At 36.7% G+C, this 21,882-nt stretch overlaps 1 protein-coding gene across 1 annotated transcript; it reads right to left on the bottom strand.

The window, feature by feature from the left end:
* Positions 1-17,924: 17,924 nt before the first annotated feature.
* LOC140526718 (olfactory receptor 2D2-like) lies at positions 17,925-18,908 on the bottom strand. The gene has a single exon (XM_072643162.1). The coding sequence runs from the start codon at positions 18,858-18,860 to the stop codon at positions 17,925-17,927; it is 936 nt and encodes a 311-aa protein (XP_072499263.1). The 5' UTR covers positions 18,861-18,908.
* Between the last annotated feature and the right edge of the window lie 2,974 nt (positions 18,909-21,882).

Below are 21,882 nucleotides of genomic sequence, written 5' to 3'. Positions count from 1 at the left end.
AGAGTCAAGTCTTGCCAAATCATGAGTCAATTATTATATTTCCAGTGTGACCAGTTACATCTCAGAAATCAACAAATGCTGCAAATCAAGGCTTAATTTATAATTTTGTTGATTGTCTAGACTTAAGAAGTGATGGGGACACTTTAAAAAATATAGACTAAACTTAAAAGTGTGCCATGAGCATATGTTTTATTAGAGAGATTCTTAAACACTTTAAAATCTAATCAGCATTTTTACCTACAGTTCGTTTACCTTTATACAAATACACATAAGTCTGTATTTTTTTCTCCTGCTATTTAGCACTAGTAAAACCTATTAGCTTGTGAATCTGCACACCTGGAATTAATAAAATGTTCTAGAATCTTATTAGGAAATTGCCAATTGTCACTGACTTGTATCATTTCTTACTATCTTTCCTTTTTTGAAAATAAGGACATTTAACCTTCAGCAGTCCTTCGGCACCTCTCCCATCAAGTTAGTTGATAAATTCAAGTCAAATAAAACAGTAATGCTAGCGTACTAACAGGACTCAATTATAAATATACCTTCAAAAGACTTTAACTTAATTATGCATTCTCATCCATTGCTCTTTGTAATTCCTGAGATGCTATGCAAATTCTCCAAAACCCTTTGAATGCTATGCAAATTAAACCAATCAATCAATAAGCATTTATTAAGTGTCTGCGATATGCCAAGCACTGTGCTAAACACTGAATGCAGATATATACAGATATAAATAGATTGCCTAGAGTTCCAAAGAAGAAGCTCACAAATTGAATTTATATACAGATGCCTGGTTACTCTCAGCCTTCTCTGCTTCCCACCTACCCTAATCAGAGGAAGAATTTGAACCCAAATCCCTGTGACTTTGGGGTTAATTCTTTAGTCACTGCCAGGAGCGGAGCAGAGGTCTGTATACAACATTTGTGCATCTGACCAAGACCTTTGATACTGTCAGTTGTGAGGGCTAATGGAAAATTATGTAAAAATTTGGTTGCTTGGAGAAGTTCATCAGCATTGTGTATCAATTTCATGACAGCATGCCCAGGGTCTTAGATAATGGGCAATGCTCTCATGCTTTCCCAGTCACCAATGTAGTGAAACAAAGCTGTGTGCCTGCTCCCATGTTTTTAGCATGATGTTTTCAGGCATGTTTTCAAATGCTTTCATTGAGGATGAATATGGCATCAAGATCAGCTACCACACTCATGGTAAATTGTTCAACTTGAAAAGGCTACAAACCAAGACCAAAGTGGAAGGAGTGTCAGTGCATGATTTTCTGTTTGCAGATGATTGTGCACTCAATGCAGTCTCTGAAGCTGAGATGCAACAAAATATGGATCATTTTTCTGCTGCTTGTAATTTTGGCTTAACCATTAATGCTAAGACAACACAGGTGCTCCATGAGCCACCACCACACCACACATAGGTGGAACCTTTGGTTAGAGCAAATGGAGAAGTTCTGAATGCTGTGGATAAGTTCACTTACCTCGGCAGTGTACGTTTCAAGGATGTACACATTGTTAATGAGGTTGACACATGCTTTGCCAGAGACAGATCAGTGTTTAGGAGGCTCCAAAAGAAGGTGTAGGAGAGAAGACTGCTACACTGAAGGTCTACAGAGCCATTGTGCTGACTTCATTATAGTATGCCTGTGAAACCTGGACAGTTTGCCAGTGCCATGCCAGGAAACGGAATTACTTCCATTTGAACTGTCTTAGGAAGATTCTGGTCTCACAAGATCACCTGACAAGATAAGGTACCAGATACTGAAGTCCTTGCTCCAGCTGAACTGCCAAGCATTCAAACTCTGCTTCAGAGAGCTCATCTCCGATGGGCTGGTCACATTGTTTGAACACAAAATGTAGGCTTGCCAAATGTTTGCCAAAACGATTATTTTATGGAGAACTCACACAGGGCAAGTATTCACATGGTGGTCAGAAGAAGCACTATAAGGACACTCTCAAGGTCTCTCTTAAGACCTTTGGAATTGATTGTGTGACATGGGAGACATTGGCATAGGACCGCTCAGCATGGCGTGCCCACATCAGAGAAGGTGCTGTGCTCTATGAGCAAAGCAGAATTGAAACAGCTCAAAGGAAACACAGGATGCACAAATTTGGAGAATCCACCCCAAATGTTCACACTGACTATTTGTACCCAATATGTGGTAGAGCATTCCAAGATCATATTGGTCTGGCAGCCACAGTCAGACACACTGAAACTTGACTCTAGCATAGAGGTGTCATTTTGGTCCTCTTCAAAAACAAAGGACAACAACCAACCTACCCTACTCCTAGTTCAAGATGCAATTACCTCATGGCCAGTGTGGAATGCTATTTGAACCTATTCTCTTCCTTAGCCCTTCCCTTCTAACTACACAGGAAGAGCTTGCACACTCAAGATGCCCTCATTTTTCTCTGATGTTCACTATTACACAATAAATTTCAATAAAGACAGTATCTTTTTCATACAAATATACACTTTCTGGAATTTCCTCTTTCCTTTCTTGCTGAACTCTTATTTTGTTGTCTCAGTAAATACATCTTTTTGTATATCTGTCTGTTTATCCCCATCTCCGCGTTTCTCCCTATCTTTGCCTTTATCTGTCTTTGTCCCTTTATCTCTTTTGTCTGTTCATCTTCTCTCCCTCTCACTTTTCTCCTTTTATTTGTGAGACAAAGAACAAAACTAATAAGCTTGTGAATAATATAGATGGGTCATTTATGTCAAGGAAAAGGGAAGAGATTATATTTTGACATAAAATTAAAGAAATCATTGCCATCAAGATTCAAACTCTTGAGACTTCCTGGAAAAATCTCCTCAGAATAACTACAAGCATCTCTACCTCCTTATCTCCTTCAGATTAATTGTTATTCCTCATTCACTAAGTGGGGTTCAAGGAGAGATATGAGAAGGCAGAAGTCTCTCTGCTAGTTTTCAGATGTTGGGGACTGTAGATGTGGAACACTGAATATAATTTCAGACTTTCTGATTTATGTTGATTAGTTTTGTTGCACTATTACTTCTTTTTTATTCCTCATTTTAAGAGCTCGTTCTCTGGGCAGAGGAAGGGAATGGTAGAATGCAATGGGAAATGACGGTGATAAACAAAACAAAAGCTATCAATAACAAAAATAAATTGGTGGCATAAGTTTTAAAAAAGAAAGCAACAAATTGCCTTTCTTGGCAAACATTCTGCTGTTCAGATTTGAAAGTATACCCAGTTAATTCAACTTAATGAGATCTAATTATCCTGACTCACTACATTATGACCCAACACATTGTTCTTCATAGGTAAATAGGATGGAGAAAAAATAGGACATAGCAAGAAAAGCTCCTGAAAATTAGAAATCCTGGGTTTTTCTTCTGGGTCTGCCTTAGATTTGCCCCCTCCATGAGATAGTTCTCACCACTCCCTTTCCCACTTCTTCCTACTATCATTCTAAATGTAGCTTGATCAGAATCAAGGCTCTATAAAATCAGAAAGGTAAATCCAGGAGAAGATAAATCTCTAACTTGTGCTATCTCTCTGATATGATGTGAGGAAAAATAACAGAACAACTTCATAGAACCATGGTTTCTCACAGTTTGATGACACTTCATAACACATCTGGTTCAATCTATATCTGGATAGAAATGTTCTTTACAGAATTTTCAATGAGTTATTAAATTCATGCAGTTACGGAGGACCCACCATCTCATGAAACCATTTATTTCACTTTTGGATACTGTAGAAAATTATTACCAATGTTGAGCAAAAATTTGTTTTTTTCTGTAATTTTTGTCTATTGATCCTAGTTCTTCTCTCTAAAATTGAGTTTTTAAATAAACATAATCTCTCTTTCACATGATAGTCCTTGAAACATTTGATAGAAACTATAATTCTCTCTATTTCCACAAACCTCTTCTCCAGGCTGAATATTCTCAAATCTGTCAAATTGTCCTCATATACCATTGGTACAAACTGATATCCCATCATGATTAAGTACCTCTGAATTTATTTCACCTTATCAATGTCCTTCCTAAATGTAGTCCCCTCAAATACTGTAGATATAGTGTACTATAGATACTATATTTTCTACTATAGATACTATAGATATAGTCCACTATATAGATATAGATACATATATTATAGACATAGTCTATAATATATATAGGATGCTATATACTATAGATACTATACTATCTTGTAGTATATTTTATATGCTATACTATAGATATAGCCTATCCAAGAAATAGCAAAGTGAGAATATATGCTCTATTATGGATTTGTGCTTGTTTTCGACATCACATTGTTTCATAATATTGATGTTTTAGTCCAGTAAAACCCAAAGTCTTTTTTATTAATAATTTTTCAGCTAATATCTACTTGTACCTCCAATTGTTTGAACTAAAATATTAGACTTTAGATTTGTCCATATTAAAGTTCATATGAAAGTTATATATGGGGATCAATTACCATGAGAAGGAAACTGGGATAACAGCTTGGTTCACATGGAATCTTGCAATGAAAGACAAAGCTGAAAATGCTAAATCCATATCCCATGGTCAAATTCTCCCTCTTCCAGTAAACCCTCTTTCTTTTGCTTTCCTCTTTCCTAAATCCAGTTTTCTCACCTGGGATGCATTTCTAAGGTAGTGAAGAGAATTCAGATGAGAAACATAGAACAAATGCATGAGAAGCAGCCAATGGATGAGTTAGTTGACAGAACGGGGATTTTGTAGAGAAAGTAAAATGCTTGTTTCAGTCTTGTGAAAGGACCATTAATAGAACAAGAAGAGCTGAGGGAAAGAAGAGTGGAAAAGTAACTCAAATTATCCCTTCCCACCAGCAAGTCTCCTTGGTTCTTCAGAACACTTGCCTTTTGAATAAGACCTGATTCTTTGATGATGGTCTTGATCTAATGGGCTATGGTGTGAGATAATCTCTAGAGCATCTAATATACTCTAAAGAGGATTCCTCCTCATTAGGGTAGATCTGGTGCTTTATGCTTTCTTCAGGGTGATTCACAAGTGGTATCAAGGGAGACATTTTAGTTCAGCTGTTACAACTCTACATCTTCAGCTCTAAACTCTCAGTCTACTCTCTTTTCCCTCCCTTGTAGTCTCTGTGGACACATGGGTAGGTATGTAGAAAGGCAAGTAAGTGACTAGGTATGCAACCTAGTACTTTTTGACATGAATGTATCACTTTTGAAAAGAACCTGTGAAATTCATATTTCATAGTTACAGGAAGAATCACAGTCACAGGTACAGGGTAGTTTCAAATGAAATGTCCTTTTCTCACTGTGTATCTTTCACTCATCTAGGTACAAAATGATGTCTTCAATATTGTGTAATCTTCCACCCTGTATCTCTTTTCTGGCTTTTTTTAGCTTGATAATGTTCATAGATACTTTTTTTACAGATAAAAAGTCATTACCAAATAAAAAAAACCCTTAATTTAAATAAGATCAAGTCAAACTATTTGATTCATGCATTCTTGTTCAAGAACATAATCAAATACTCTGTCATTATTCATTAACTAGTCTGTCTGCAGCAGTCATCCAATGATTGGTAATCTCAGTACCATATAGGTTACTGGACTAAGGGAACAATTGTTCAAGCCCTCATGTGTGGCTTCAATGAAGAAATGACCTTCCCTTCCCTCTAGGACACATGAGGGAAAGTCAAATCCCCAAACTATTGATTATGGTTTCAGAAAAGACCAGAGGCACAGCGAATTGCCAGACTTCATTTCTCTGTGGTAATGATTATAATCACAACTGGAATTTATATAGTGATTTTAAGTTTTTCCAATGCTTTGCACACTTTATTGCATGTGAGCCTCACAGCAACCTTATGATTTAGGTAGTACAGATATTAATATCACCATTTTAAAAGTGAGAAAACTGATGCACAAAAAGGATTAGTGACTTTCCAGTGTTTACATCTAGCTAGGAAATGTCAAAAATGTGATTTCAATCCATTAATCAATCAACATTTATTAAACATCTATGTGTAGCTATCTAGCAAAGTTTTGGGAATACACATAATAAGAATGAAATAATTTCTATGTTCAAAGAGTTCATATCATGATTGGAAAACTAAGTATGTATATGAGCATCCGCATAATAAATATGAAGAAAATAAACATATGAATACAAAGAAGTTAGATACAAGGTAGTTTGTGTTGGAGGACACTGGCAATTTGCAAGAGTCAAGAAAGGCTTCATATAGAGAGTGGTGGTTAAGCTGTGTTTGAAGGAAGAGGGACTCTGCAATGGAGAGGTAAAGAGAGAGTACATTTCAAGCTTGGGGATGGCCAGTGCAAACGGATGGAGAATGGAGTACCATGCCATGTGTCAGTAACAGAAAGAAGGCTCATTTGACTGGACCAGAGAGTTTAGAAAGGGGGGAGTAATGCACAATAAAGTCAGAAAGATGGTTTGAGGTCTGGTTATATTGGAATTTAAAAGCTAAACAAATTTTGAAGCTGAAATAAAAGTTGTCTCTGCTGTGATCACAGCAAAGCTTGAAAATCAGGAGGCAGCATCCAGCTAGATGCAGGCTCTGTTTTCCATGATGACTAGATACTGTGAATGATCACACATGCCTACATAGTGCTCATGTGCCATGTGTTCATGTGGGGCACCTAGCAGACCCACAGAAAAACCCTCTGACTTACACAATCAAGAAAAGACATTGTTGTATCTTTAGTCAACAGGGTGACTAGCATAACAATCAGGCTGAAGTTGCCAGGAAATCTTTTTTAATAACATTTTATTTTTTCTAAATTACATATATAGATAATTTTAACATTCATTTTAAAAAAAAAGATTTTTGAGTTCCAAGTTATCTCTTTCCCTCCTTAACCTTCCCACTCCCTACCATAGTAAAGAATTTTATATAGTCTATATATGCACAAACATATAAGACATTTCTGTATTAATTATGCTATGAAAGAAGAAACCAACCAAAAGAAAAAAAATAAAAGAGTGAAAATAGTATGCTTCAATCTGCATTCAGCTTCCATCAGTTTCTTCTCTGGATGTGGATAGTTGATCACACATTGCTGCTGCTACTGCATACAATGTTCTCCTGGTTCTGCTCACTTCACTTTGCATCAGTTCATGTAAGTCTTTCCAAGTTTTCCTGAAATCCACTTGATCATCATTTCTTATAGAACAATAGTATTCCATTGCATTCATATACCACAACTTGTTCAGCTGTTCCCCAATTGGTGGACACTCTCTCAATTCCTAATTCTTTACCAGCCTTAGAAACAGCTACAATAAATATTTTGTACCTGTAAGTCTTTTTTCCTTTTAGAAAAATTCTTTTTGGGATACAGACCCAGTGGTGGTATTGTTGGATCAAAGGATATGTACAGCTTCATTGCCTTTGGGCTTAGTTCCAAATTGCTCTCCAGAATGGTTAGCTTATTAGTTCACAACTTCACCAAGAATGTATTACTGTCCTAATTTTCCCACATCCTCTTCATATTCTTGAAGAAAAAATACATGAGATTATGTAGGGCAGAGTCAGTTGTGGTGCCCAGGATGGTAAGGAAGTTGTCCATAAATATTATAAAATCACTGGTAAGATGCAACAGAAATAGATGACTCTGTGGCTTGCAGAGGAGGCCACAGAAGACTACAAAGACAAACATAATCACTATAGTCCAATTCATTCTCTTGGCCAAAGATAATGTGGTGTTCAAATCCCAAAAGACCAAAGGATTCCTCTCAGTCCCAATAGGATGGAAAAGTTACCAGTCATTGTCTAAATCTCCATTATCCCCTCCATAAAGAAGACTTCATGTGAGCTTTCACCTCTCCAAGGTCACCCTCACCCCTTCCTCAAGTGTCTAAAGATCCAAACATCTGAATGCCTTGAAAGAAAAACATCTTTCAATGGGAAGAATATAAACTGAAGGTTGGGCCTGTAATGCCTTTACAATCTGAATTCTGTCTCCTCCATAGAAGATTAACGGAAATAGTTGCACCTCTGTTCTCTCCTTCTGCCTCTCCCTCTGTCTATCTATCAGCAGTGTTGAGAAATGAGGAAGCCCAGATTCAGGTAGAGGCTTGTGTGGAAACTGCTTAGGTCAAGCAGGGAACCTTTTCTGCAAAACAAAAATTAGGAAAGATAGTGATCCAAAAGCTTATTCATCAATTAGCAACAACATGTACCGAGCACTCCCTATGTTTAGAGCTTCAGTTTAAATGCTGTGAAGGATACAGAGAGAGGAGAGGATAGAAATTCTTCTATCATAGAACTCTTTGGTGGACAGAAAAATAGTTCCTCCTTCAGGAAGTCCAGTCTAAAGTTCAGGCACAAACAAAAAATTAATGAATGATTCCAGGTGTCCTCGTGACAAGATATACCATTGGACTCAGGAAGGAAACTGAGATACAGACAGAAAAAGAGTTATTACTCACACCAATCAAATTTATATTAGTCCCAAGATAATGGAGAAAATTAGTTTGTCATGAACAGCAGTCCTTCTTCATTAATTCAGCCAATCAATAAGAATTTATTAAGTACTGATTGTTTCCCAGGCACTTTTCTTGATGCTACACATACAAACACAATAATGAATCAACCTTTGTTCTCACAATTTCCAAGAGTTTACCTATTATCATAGTATATATATATATATATATATATATATATATATATATATATATATATATATATATATATATATATATATATATATATATATATATATATATATATATACACACACACATACATAGGATATATATGTAATATATATATATCATATGTGTGTGTGTGTGTGTGTAATATACATACATATACCCAAATACTCAAATGGATCTATGATTTCATTAATATTCATTCTTTGTACGTCTGGTTCATGCCCTTCCAGCAGTTTTCTACAAATATGTTGCCACATCTGAAACATGCTGGGAGTTTTTCCTACTCTTACAACATTACAAGAATGTCAGAGGAGCACTCACCAGAGGCCATCTGCCTCTCATTCTTCACTCTTTCCATGTGACCAGTCTACCTTCTCTTTCTGTCCTACAATTCCTTGTTCACATCCTTTATTCCTGTTCCTCAAAGTTTCTCAGCGGTTATATGTTGCAGCCACTCTGTTACTTTCTGTGTGATGCTCATCTAATATTCTAGGCTTCATTGCCATACAGGAATAACAGGAAAATGTTTGGATTTGGAAAAGATGGATCTTTGCTGTCATGGAACTTTGAAGGCAGCAAAAGTACTCTCTGATTTCCTAAAATCAATACAGCACATTCTTTTTTTTTAGTTGTGGAACTAAGTCATTGTCCTTCTGTACCATCTGTACTATGTGTCCCAGATACACATTCTATTGAATTAGCCCTATGAGAGGTCAATTCAGATGAATGTTGAAATCTCGGCAATAGACATTGTTTATTCATTTTTCCTCTTCTTTGGAAATGGATAGGTCAGATGCCTTTGAGAGAACAGATCTCCTCAAGAACCCTAAGTAGTGTATCTAGACTTGATACAATCAACAAAGTATCTTCTACAAACAGGAGCATTTGAAAGACTTCCCCATTCACAGAGATCCCTCCTTGATATGGACCCTATGATACATGTCTTCAACCACATTTCACTTTTCTCCAGCTCATGAATAACTTCCACGTTAACAATAAGTCTTTTCCCATGGGTTAAAATGTAGTCATTTTAATTCTTTGTTGTGTTATTTACTGTGTACCATGTTCAGTAATTGATTCCTTTTTTGAAGAAATTGTTCATGATACAGAAACATGAGGTCACAGTACAATCTGCAAGATTTTGGCCTTTCATTTCTACCCCCAAATTGTACTTTCTCATATATTTCTCCCTATTTTCACCTTTTCCAAACTTTGTATTTAAATCACTAAATATTACAGTACTTGATGTTTTAATTTTTTTTTATCAATTCTTTCATAGGATCTCTCTACCTTCATCTTCAGCAATTAATGTTGTACAGACCAGCTATTTTCATAGTGGTCTTTTTATAAATACCTCTGGAAAGCTCTACTTTGATGTTTCTTCCTGGCATGGAGATGATCCTTGAATCTCCAGGGCTATACTAACAGACCATAAGCTCTTGTAGATTACATCATGCTGGAAAGGTTTTGGACATAGGCCTGATAAAAGCCCAAGTCTGTTTTCCGAAGACCAGTTTAATTTATCACAGACTAGTCACTTAGTGACTAATTTTAATTTTTTAGCTTGGGAAACTCATAAAACTAGATAGAATAGCTAGCTAGCTAGCTAGATAGATAGACAGACCAAAAGAGATTGCTCTTTATTCTTTGTGACCCCCTTCTACTTCTGTGGTGATGGTGGTAGAGTGATGGGTAAGAGGGCAGGGGGTGGAGGGACAAGGATAATACAGTTTTCAGATTCTCAACAAAACTGTATTTGATTATTGGTACTCTAAATGTGAGATCCTTGGTTAAAAAAAAAAGTGAATAATATCCACTTTAACATTCTTGCTATAATGAAAAAAGAAGAAATGTGGAAGCTGCAGTGAAGTGGCATAATGGCTCATTGGTGCTTCTTGCAGAGGCTTTAAAAAAAGGAGTTGGCAGATTTTTTGTATGACCCAAAGCTACAATAAATATAATTTTATGGGACCTTTGATCTTTATGTATATATATATATATATATATATATATATATATATATATATATATATATATATATATATATATATATATATGTGTGTGTGTGTGTGTGTGTGTGTGTGTGTGTGTGTGTGTGTGTGTGTGTGTGTGTGTCTACATATACCTAGGTATGCATATATAATAGAAATATAAAAACTGAAAAAGAGTGATGTGTAGGGAGCAGCAAGTAGACCATTTTAGGTGAACTAAAGAGAATGTAAAGGAGGTAGAATGGAACCAGATTGTGAATGGTTTTAAATGCCATATTGAGTATTCTTTATTTGATCCTCTAGGCAAGAAGGAATCATGGAAATTTCTTGAGGAGGAGGGGAAGAAAGTGGCAGAATTCTGTTTTAGGACTGTCACTTTGGCCACTGTGTTGGGTATGGATTGGAGAGGGGAGAAACTGGAGACAGAAAAATCACTTGGCAGCTATTGCAACAGAAGAGGTAAATAGTAATTAGAGTCTGAACAAGGGTGGTAAGCATGTGCTTGCAGAGAATGTGATAGAGGACAGAGTTGTCTTGGAGGTTGCAGACAATTCTGAGTTTGCAAACATGGGTGTCTAGAAAAATGATGGTAACACTGACAGAATTAGGAAAATTACGAATGTTGCATTTGGGCCAAAATATAATAAGTTCTTCTTTAAACAGGTTGAGTAGGAGATGCAATTAAAATATCCAGGTATAATGTTCACTAAGCGGTTGCTAATATAAGACTGGATCTTAGGAGAGAATATCATATGTAGATTTAGGAAACATATACATAGAAAAATGACTGAATTTATGGACTTTGATAAGATCACTAAAATAGAATATAAAGAGAATAAAAGAGAGCTCACAACAGAATCTTGGTATGCTGCATCAGTTACTATGCATGACATGGATGATAATCTAGCAAAGACTAAGAAGGAACATCCAGATGATTAGGAGAAGAAGAGAAGAGACATGGTCAGACCTGTGCTCTAGGAACTTCAATTTGGCAGTTATAGATAGAACAGATTGGAGAGAAGAGAGAAGAAAGCATAGTGCTTCATCATCTCCTCCTCATAACATCCCCAGCTTCCTTCAAAGCTTATATCAAGCACCATGAGCACCAGGAAATTAATAAGAATTTCCTAAATACCAGAGCTATCCCCTATGTATGCTACTTCAAAACTCCAGTAACACCAAACACTTTGTACATTCTTTGTACATATTTTTAATTTATTTATTTGTGTGAATTTGGTTTCCGCCAACAGAACAGAAACACCTGGAAGAAAAAATTGTATATTTCTAGTCCCAATTATTGGCACAATATGTCTGCTCTATACGTGTTTGTTCATTTGAATTGAATTTTACTGTATGAAATATGAATTACTATTAGCCACATTTAAAAAAAGAATAGATTGGGGGGCAGAGCCAAGATGGCAGAGTAGAAAGACACACATATGCTACCTCCGAACCCACAGCCCATAAAATATCTGTAAAAAAGAACTACCAACAAATTCTGGAGCAGCAGAAGCCACAGAACAATGGAGCAGATGAGATTTCTGTTCCAGAGAGCCTGAAAACCTCTCGCAAAAGGTCCTTTGTGCACCAGACTGGGAGCGGAGCCCAGCCCTCCTTGGCCACGCGGCACTGAGAGGAGCAGATCCGAGCAGGCTTCAGGGACGGAATCTTCAGTGGCCGCATGGGTCCCTCCACCCACAGGTGACAAGGGTCGGTGAGAGGGTCTCTTTGGCGGGTCGAGAGGGGAGTGGGGTGCCCCCATAACACAGGCCCCCTCAGGAGGCAGCAGCAGAGGCGGGAGCAGACCAGGGCTCCCCAAACAGGCAGGAGCTTGGATCCATTGTTGAAGGTCTCTGCATAAGCCCCCTGAGGGAACTGAGTCCCGTGTGGCTGCCCTGCCCCTACCCAAGCAGCTGAACTTAATCTCACACTGAATTGCAGCCCCGCCCCCACCCAAAGCCCTGAGGCTGGGAAGCAGCATTTGAATCTCAGACCCCAAGCTCTGGCTGGGAGGAGCAGGAGGTGAAGTGGGTGTGAAGAGAATATTCAGAAGTCAAGTCACTGGCTGGGAAAATGCCCAGAAAAGGGAAAAGAAATAAGACTATAGAAGGTTACTTTCTTGGAGAACAGGCATTTCCTCCCTTCCTTTCTGATGAGGAAGAACAATGCTTACCACCAGGCAAAGACACAGAAGTCAAGGCTTCTGTATCCCAGCCCACTCAATGGACTCAGGCCATGGAAGAGCTCAAAAAGGATTCTGAAAATCAAATTAGAGAGGTGGAGGAAAAGCTGGGAAGAAAAATGAGAGACATGCAGTCAAAGCATGAACAGCAGGTCAGCACCCTGCTAAAGGAGATCCAAAAAAATGCTGAAGAAAATAACACCTTGAAAAATAGGCTAACTCAATTGGCAAAAGAGGTTCAAAAAGCCAATGAGGAGAAGAATGCTTTCAAAAGCAGAATTAGCCAAATGGAAAAGGAGATTCAAAAGCTCACTGAAGAAAATAGTTCTTTCAAAATTAGAATGGAACAGATGGAGGCCAATGACTTTATGAGAAACCAAGAAATCACAAAACAAAACCAAAAGAATGAAAAAATGGAAGATAATGTGAAATATCTCGTTGGAAAAACAACTGACCTAGAAAATAGATCCAGGAGAGACAATTTAAAAATTATGGGACTACCTGAAAGCCATGATCAAAAAAAGAGCCTAGACATCCTCTTTCATGAAATTATCAAGGAAAACTGCCCTGATATTCTAGAACCAGAGGATAAAATAAATATTGAAAGAATCCACAAATCATTTCCTGAAAGAGATCCAAAAAGAGAAACTCCTAGGAACATTGTGGCCAAATTCCAGAGTTCCCAGGTCAAGAAGAAAATATTGCAAGCAGCTAGAAAGAAACAATTCAAGTATTGTGGAAATACAATCAGGATAACACAAGATCTAGCAGCTTCTACATTAAGGGATTGAAGGGCATGGAATATGATATTCCAGAAGTCAAAGGAACTATGACTAAAACCAAGAATCACCTACCCAGCAAAACTGAGTGTAATACTTCAAGGGAAAAATTGGTCTTTCAATGAAATAGAGGACTTTCAAGCATTCTTGATGAAAAGACCAGAGCTGAAAAGAAAATTTGACTTTCAAACACAAGAATGAAGAGAAGCATGAAAAGGTAAACATCAAAGAGAAGTCATAAGGGACTTACTAAAGTTGAACTGTTTACATTCCTACATGGAAAGACAATATTTGTAACTCTTGAAACTTTTCAGTATTTGGGTACTGGGTGGGATTACACACACACACACACACACACACACACATGCACACACACACACACATAGAGACAGAGTGCACAGAGTGAATTGAATAGGATGGGGTCATATCTTAAAAAAATGAAATCAAGCAGTGAGAGAGAAATATATTGAGAGGAGAAAGGGAGAAATGGAATGGGGCAAATGATCTCTCATAAAAGAGGCAAGCAAAAGACTTATTAGTGGAGGGATAAAGAGGGGAGGTGAGAGAAAAACATGAAGTTTACTTTCATCACATTCCACTAAAGGAAGGAATAAAATGCACACCCATTTTGGTATAAAAACCTATCTTACAATACAGGAAAGTGGGGGATAAGGGGATAAGGGGGGGGGATGATGGAAGGGAGGGCACAGGGAGCAGGGAGCAATTTGAGGTCGACACTCATGGGGAGGGACAGGATCGAAAGAGAGAATAGAAGTAATGGGGGGCAGGATAGGATGGAGGGAAATATAGTTAGTCTTATAAAACATGACTATTATGGAAGTCATTTGCAAAACTACACAGATTTGGCCTATATTGAATTGCTTGCCTTCCAAAGGCAAGGGGTGGGGAGGGAGGGAGGTAAAGAAGTTGGAACTCAAAGTTTTAGGAACAACTGTCGAGTACTGTTCTTGCCACTAGGAAATAAGAAATACAGGTAAAGGGGTATAGAAAGTTATTAAGCCCTACAGGACAAAAGAGAAGATGAAGACAAGGGAGAGAGGGATGATAGAAGAGAGAGCAGATTGGTGATAGGGGCAATTAGAATGCTTGGTGTTTTGGGGTGGGAGGAGGGGACAAAAGGGGAGAAAATTTGGAACCCAAAATTTTGTGAAAATGAATGTTAAAAGTTAAATAAATAAATTAATTAAAAAAATAAAAAAATAAAATAAAATGTTAGCAACCTAAAAAAAAAAAAGAATAAATTGCAAAAGAGAAACAACATTATTATTTTTATAAGAAGACAAATTTATTTGAGGAAATACAAAAATAAGAGGAAGATTATAGTGAAAAGATGGAAGAGAGCATTGAGGACAAGAAAACAAGGAAGAAGAAACAGAAGTGATGTTTTGATAAAAATATCTCATCCAGAAAGAAGCAAGAGATGCCTTCAAGAAATAGATCACCAAACAACCATAGATGTATGCTATGTTAGTGATGAAGACATGAAGTATCTGCATACCTTCTGGAGACTGTTGTCTAACAAAATCAGATCAATTAATAAATTATTGACTTGTGGTAATAATCATTTCATCTTTAAAATGTTAAAACATGCAATATGAAGAATAGCTCTTCTCTATTCAGTTCTGACTAAGAAGGACTTGTTGCAATATAGATGATGAGATCCTTTGGAGAAAGGGACAGCCTCCTCACAGAGTTAAATATAAAGAAAAGGAAAGTTGTTTGAGATCTGGCATATACCCCAGGGTTAAGGAGAGTAGCTCTCAAAAGTCCTTCCTCTAAATAACAAATGAACCATTGACTAAAATTCTATGAGGTAATTCAGTACATCTTTTCCACAGATACATGAAATTTCAAAAAATTAAATTCTGAAAAATGATTCTGATGAGAAAGAAAAGGCAAAGTTGGATAAAGGGGCCCTGGTGGATGCATGGTTTAGTCACTCTCCTAATTATATTTGTAGAAGACAAGCATAGAAAGGCAAAGCAAGGTAGGCAACTGAGGATGAATAAACAAGAGTGGTATGGCCTTCCTGTAAGAATAATAATCTCTAAGGCTCAGAATGAATTTTGGCAGGTGGTGAATGCTAAGGGCAACAAATGGATCTTTTAAAAAAGAAGTGGACTTGACTTGGAAGTCAAGAAGACCCTGTTTAGGATGAATATGTGAATGATAATGGATAATTATGAGAAGGCAGAGCTACTCAACTTTTGGAGTTTTTTTCCTGTTTTTCTCTTCCCAGGTCAATGATCTTCATAGGACCAAATATTGAACATAAATGAATAACAGGAAGTACACACTAAAGTTAAATGTAGAGAATATAAGAGAACATAATAGATTATTGATGTCTATAATGAGTTAATCATCATGCCCAGACGAAGTATATGAAATAATTTGTCAGTTTGTGATTGTTCTGATAATCTAAGTGGTCTTTGAAAAATCATGGGGAAAAAATGTTTCTGAAAGTTCCACAGGGCTAAAGACAGGCAAATGTGATTTTGAAGAAAGGGAAGATCACATCTTCAAACTATATGCAGGTGGGTCTTAATTCTTAAAAAAAATTTAAATGTATTGTTTGAAAATCAAAAGTCTGTTGGTGAGCATTTAGAAAAGGAGGTAGTGATCAACAAGAAATAGCATGGCATCATTAAGAATAAGTTATAGCACATTAAGCTCCTTTCCTTATTGTATTTTATTTATATTTCCAAGCTGGTGAAGTGGAATGCTAAAGACACACTTTACCCAGATTTTTAGAAAAGCATTTGATAAAAATCTTTCTCACTGTTCTTAAGAATGAAATGTATAGATATTAGCTAAATTGCAGAACAGTTAGGCAGAAGTATATCAGACTGAATGACTGGATTCAAATCAAATATTAAATGATTCAACAGTGTTAGCCTGAAGGGAAGTCTTTATTTTAATGTTCAGTAATTCGTCTTTTTGTTATTCAACCTTTCTTTGGTCAATTACTTGGATCTAAATATGCTTATCAACTTTGTAGATGACATAAAGCTGTAAAGGACAGATATCATGCTGAACGACAGAGGTACCATCCAAAGGAAATTCCTTAAGAAAAAGAATGAGCTATATCTTTTAGGTTGAAATTTAATTAGGATAAAACAAAGGTCCTGCACTTGAATTCAGAAAATTAAATGCAGAAGTAAAAGCTATATTAGAGGAAGGTTGCATGAAAAAGACCTGGAAATTTTGGTGAATTTCATGGAAAAAATATATATATGGACGTCCAGGAAACTGGATATATTTAGACAATAAGAGAAAAAAATTTAGATGGGACAGTATAGCTGCTTACAAGTATTTGACAGATTTTCTTGTGGAAGAGGAATTATACCTGTTCTGCTTTGCTTCAGGAAGCATAATTAGAAGCAGCAAGTAGATGTTCCAGAGGTGTAGACTTTAGATAAGTATAAGAAAAAAACATAGTTATTAAAGTTATCCAGTGAAAATAGTATGCTTTAAAAGGTAGTGTAGTTCACATTACTGGTGGTCTTCAAGCAGTAGTTGTTAGCATCTCAAAATGTTGTAGAGAGGATATTGTTTTACATGGAGGTTAAACTAGAAGATCCCTGAAATGTTACTCAACTCAACTATTCTGTGATTCTTTCAATGAATCTTTGTATTCCATTTTTCAAGGCCTCTCAATATCATTAAAATTCATAAGAGTAGGGATCATTCCTTCTTTGCATTTATACCCCCAGTGTCAACTATAGTGTATCTATTTAATAAAAGATTGTTGGTTACATTGATCATCTTTCTCTGTGCATACTATAACTTGGTAGTCTTTTTTAAATATTGTATTCAGTACAGAATCTAGCAATGCAGAAGTGATCTTGGTGGAACAGTATACAATGGCACCGTGACCATACACATTTTGAACAATATGTAAATATGCATAGTAGTCTAAAGTCAGGTCAGTCTTTGGGCAGCTCCTTAATCATTTCCTAAGTGGATGGCTGCTTGTCTTTGTTTCCAAGAATCATTACAGCACAAATGGTTTAGTACCCTGAAGATTAAAGCAGAACTTCCAGGGTCTATGATAACTCCATAGTAATAACATTTTTTTCCGTAGGACCTCAGATTAGCATAACTCCACACAATTCTCCAATGTGATAGATGTCATGTCTCCCCATACCTGAGACATATTACAGGTATATAATACATAGATGCACAACACATATGATTTCTCTGTGCCTCAGTGATGAGGGAAAGGTCATTTCTCCCCAGGAGGCCACCAAGCAAGATTTGGAACTGAGGGACATTTTCCAATCCAATTATAGTTACAGCATCAGAGTTTGCAGAATAGTCTCTTGATGGTTGCGTTCCTGAGTGCTTTCTTCACATCTTTGTTCTTCAGGCTGTAGATGAGAGGGTTAAGCATGGGTGTTATCACTGAATAAAACATTGACACCAGTTTCCCCAACAACTTAGCAGATTTGGGTGTCATATATGAGATTATTCCTGACCCATAAAAAAGAATGACTACAAGAAGGTGGGATCCACATGTAGAGAATGCCTTCAGTCTCCCTGAGGTTGTCTTCATCCTGACCACAGTCACTATTATAGAACCATAGGAGACCAGGATCAAGGATACAGGTGCAAGAAGGATCAATACACCCATAAAGAAAATGGCTGTCTCTGCACTGTGGATGTCTGCAGATGCCAGTGCCAGGATTGCTGGGGGTTCACAAAAGAAATGAGCAATCCTGTTGTCTCCTTGATAAGGAAGCCTTAGTGTAAATGTCGTGTCCACCAAAGACACTAGAATGCCACTAGCCCAACACCCCAAGGCTAGATGACCACACACCCTCCCTGTCATGATGAGAGGGTAGTGCATGGGATTACAGATTGCCAAGTACCTGTCATAGGACATCACAGCTAGTAGTGCACATTCTGTGCACCCGAAAAGAAGGAAGAGAAGAAGCTGAGCTGCACATCCTATGAAGGAAATGAGCTTCCTTCTGGACAGCAAGTTGAACAGGGCTTGGGGGACAATGGTGGTAGAAAAGAAGAGGTCAGCTGTAGATAAGTTGCACAGGAAAAAGTACATGGGCGTATGAAGCTGTGAGTCAGTCAGTACCAGGGAGACGAGCAGCAGATTTCCAAAAACAGTAACCAAGTAGACCACCAGGAACAAAACAAAGAGCAGCAGTTGAGTCTGTGGGTCATCAGTGAGACCTAAAAGGAGAAATTCTGTAACCCACGTCTGATTGGTCTGGCTCATGTTCTTTTTGCTTCTTTAGAAAGGAGACAACAGGAATTTGATGTGTGGATATAACCTGTAGAATTATAGAATCTAGTGTTGGAAGGAAACTAAGATGTAACCTAGTACAGTCTCTCACCCAATGACCAACAGATGCCCAGATAAATATTCATTAAACACTTTCAGTGATACTTAATACACTATCCCGAAAGGAAGACTTTCCATTGTTGCACAATTCTGTTAGAAAATACTTCCAAATATTGAGGTCAAGTCTTCCCCTCCATAATTTCTTACTATTTACGTTAGTTCTATCTTCTGGATCGATCTTCTGGATAGATGTTCTTTGAGAAATAGTGTATTACATCATAAGGAAGACTTTTTGTTGTTGCAGAACTCCAATTATTAGACAATATTTACCCATATCCAGCTTAAGTCTCCCATACTGAAATTTCCACCCATTAGTCTATCTTTTATCACCTGATCCTGCATATTTGATTACACTTCACATGTTTTTCCTTAGACTTTTTTCAAGCTAATTGGCACTATCACTTGGTATGTTTGTAGAATTTTTTTTAAAAAGACAAGAAAAAGAGTTTAAGGAAAGAAAAAAAGAAATTATCACTATTCATCTGACATAATAGATTACATAGGGAATCCTAGAGATTCACTAAAATTAATTGAAATTATTAATAATTCAAGAAAGAAGCAGGGTATAAAATAAATTTACATAAATCAACAGGCTTTTAGGATATTATTACCAAAACTCAGAATAGTTTATAAAAGTAAATTTCATTCACAATAGCCACAAAATGCATGAAACATCTTGCAGTTCTATCAAATCACATTCAGGACTTCTATAAATACAATGAAAATCACTTTTTTCAGAAGTAAAGGAAGGCAAATAATTTAGGAGATATTAATTGTTCATGGGTAGGCCATACTAGTATAATAAAAAGAATAATATTGCCTAAAGTACTTTAAAGATTTAGTGCCAGACTGATCAAACTACCAAGGGGTTATTTTGTAGAATTAGACAAAAGTATAACAAAATTTGTCTGGAAGAATAAGGGGTAAAAAAGTTATGGGAAATTAATTTTAATTCTTCTATGCAATATGGCTAATGTGAAAATGTATTTAATAGGAATGTATGTGTAGAAACCATGTAGGATTGCATACCTTCTGTGGGGGGAGGGAAAAAATTTAAAACTTATGAAAGTGATTTCTGAAACCAAAAACAAATAAATTATTTTTTAAAAAATTATGGGAAATAATGAAAAAGTGGGAGTTATGGTCTCCTAGTTCCAGACCTCAACTTATACTATAAAGTAATCTTCAATGCTATTCTATACAGTACTGGTTTAAAAATAGGAAACATGGCACAGATGGTAGAGGAATCAGGAAAATCTAATTTTGAGTCCCACCTCTGATTTGTATTGACTCTATGATCCTAGGCAAATAACTTAACCTTCCAATGCCTGCGGCAATTTTCTAAGACTATAAATACAGGAAAGATGCACCCTGTGCTGTTTAGGGTGTCAATGTTCTTCTTAAAATGTGATACCCAGAAACTACCACAACGCTTCAGATTTTAGCTGAATAGGAAAGACTAGGGGAAACAGCAACATCTTAATTCTAAACATTTCTTAACGTACCTTAACTTTTTTGGCTTCCAAATTACCTTGTTGGCACATTTTTAACATGGAGAATAAATACAAACCTCCAGATGTTTTCATGCAAACAGTGAAAGTTCCCTCACTGGGAACTTCCTATGCCAATAAATTAACAAGTTCAATGTTTTCATAAAGTTGATTACTGGAAGAGTCTATAAAAACAAGACTCAATGCCATCAAATAGATTCTCTCATCTTCTCTTTAAGTTCACCACTTTTTGAAAAGTTATTGACCTATATGATATGAATAAGTCTATCTGATCAATAACTTATATATTTACTGACCAGCAAGATGGCAGATTACTTACTTTCTAGAAACATTTCAAATTCTTCAACCCAACCCCTTCACAAAAGAGGGACTGTGCACTGGATGTAGAGTAATTATAGCTAAATCCATAAAACAAGAATACAAAACGACTTAGAAAGGAACATCATTATTATTTAACAGTAGAAAACTTTAATATCCAGAAGACTCACTCAGATTCTTTCACCAACCAATTTCCATGTACTTGTGGCAGTGTGTTATAAGAAAATGCCCACACTTGGTCTAGGACTTGGGAAAGTCTGTCCTGTCATCTCCTGAGGATAAAATGATGCTAATACCCTTACCCTTTCCACTGCGTATGAAGTGGCATTGATTCACTCAATTAAGTGAAGGAAAAGAGGACAGAAGAAAGAATTGAATGAGATATCAGTGTGTGATACCATATTGAGTTGGAAGAAAAGAAGACTAAAATTTTTTTGAGGTCAGTCTTATCTCCCCAGAATATATTCAAGGCAAAGAAAGGAAGCAGATGAGACAAATCAATTATCTCCTGTCCAGAAATTATCATTTAAAAAGAAATTTTGACCGATGAGGTAAAAAAAAAACAGATGGAGCAATCAAAGGATAAAAATAAATACTGAAGGGATGGTTATTCCTATAGTCTTTGAGAAATAAGGAATGCTGTGGTAGAATGGAAATGGTAACAGAAGGACTGAAAGACTTGGAAGGAGGAAGATCTCATGTATGTTGAGTATCCTGGGGCCTAAGCTGTCTATAATTGTCATATTGTCTATATTCTCTAATGCCTCTTCAATCTTTCTATGTTCTTTTCTTGTGTTGTTTTTGAACATTAAGCATCCCTGGTGAGTCTCAAAATTATATCTTTCTCTATGAGAACCAGTCATCTGGACCTATACCCCAATCTGCTGTTTGGTGCAATATTATAGACAGAAATCAGACTGGAAAGACAGTCACATCAAGGATCAGGAAAATGAGATAAGATGAGAATGAAACAGGCATATCTGGCAATAAGAAGTAATTCTGCATTCCAAGAAAAGAGAGAAGAGGATGAGCAGAAATGCTTCCCGCTGTAATCATCTATTTGAAGG

The sequence above is a fragment of the Notamacropus eugenii genome, chromosome 1, assembly GCF_028372415.1.
Source record: "Notamacropus eugenii isolate mMacEug1 chromosome 1, mMacEug1.pri_v2, whole genome shotgun sequence".
Classification (NCBI taxonomy): Eukaryota; Metazoa; Chordata; class Mammalia; order Diprotodontia; family Macropodidae; genus Notamacropus; species Notamacropus eugenii.
The sequence above is the reverse complement of the archived record's forward strand: the minus strand, read 5'-3'. Positions and strand labels throughout refer to the sequence as shown.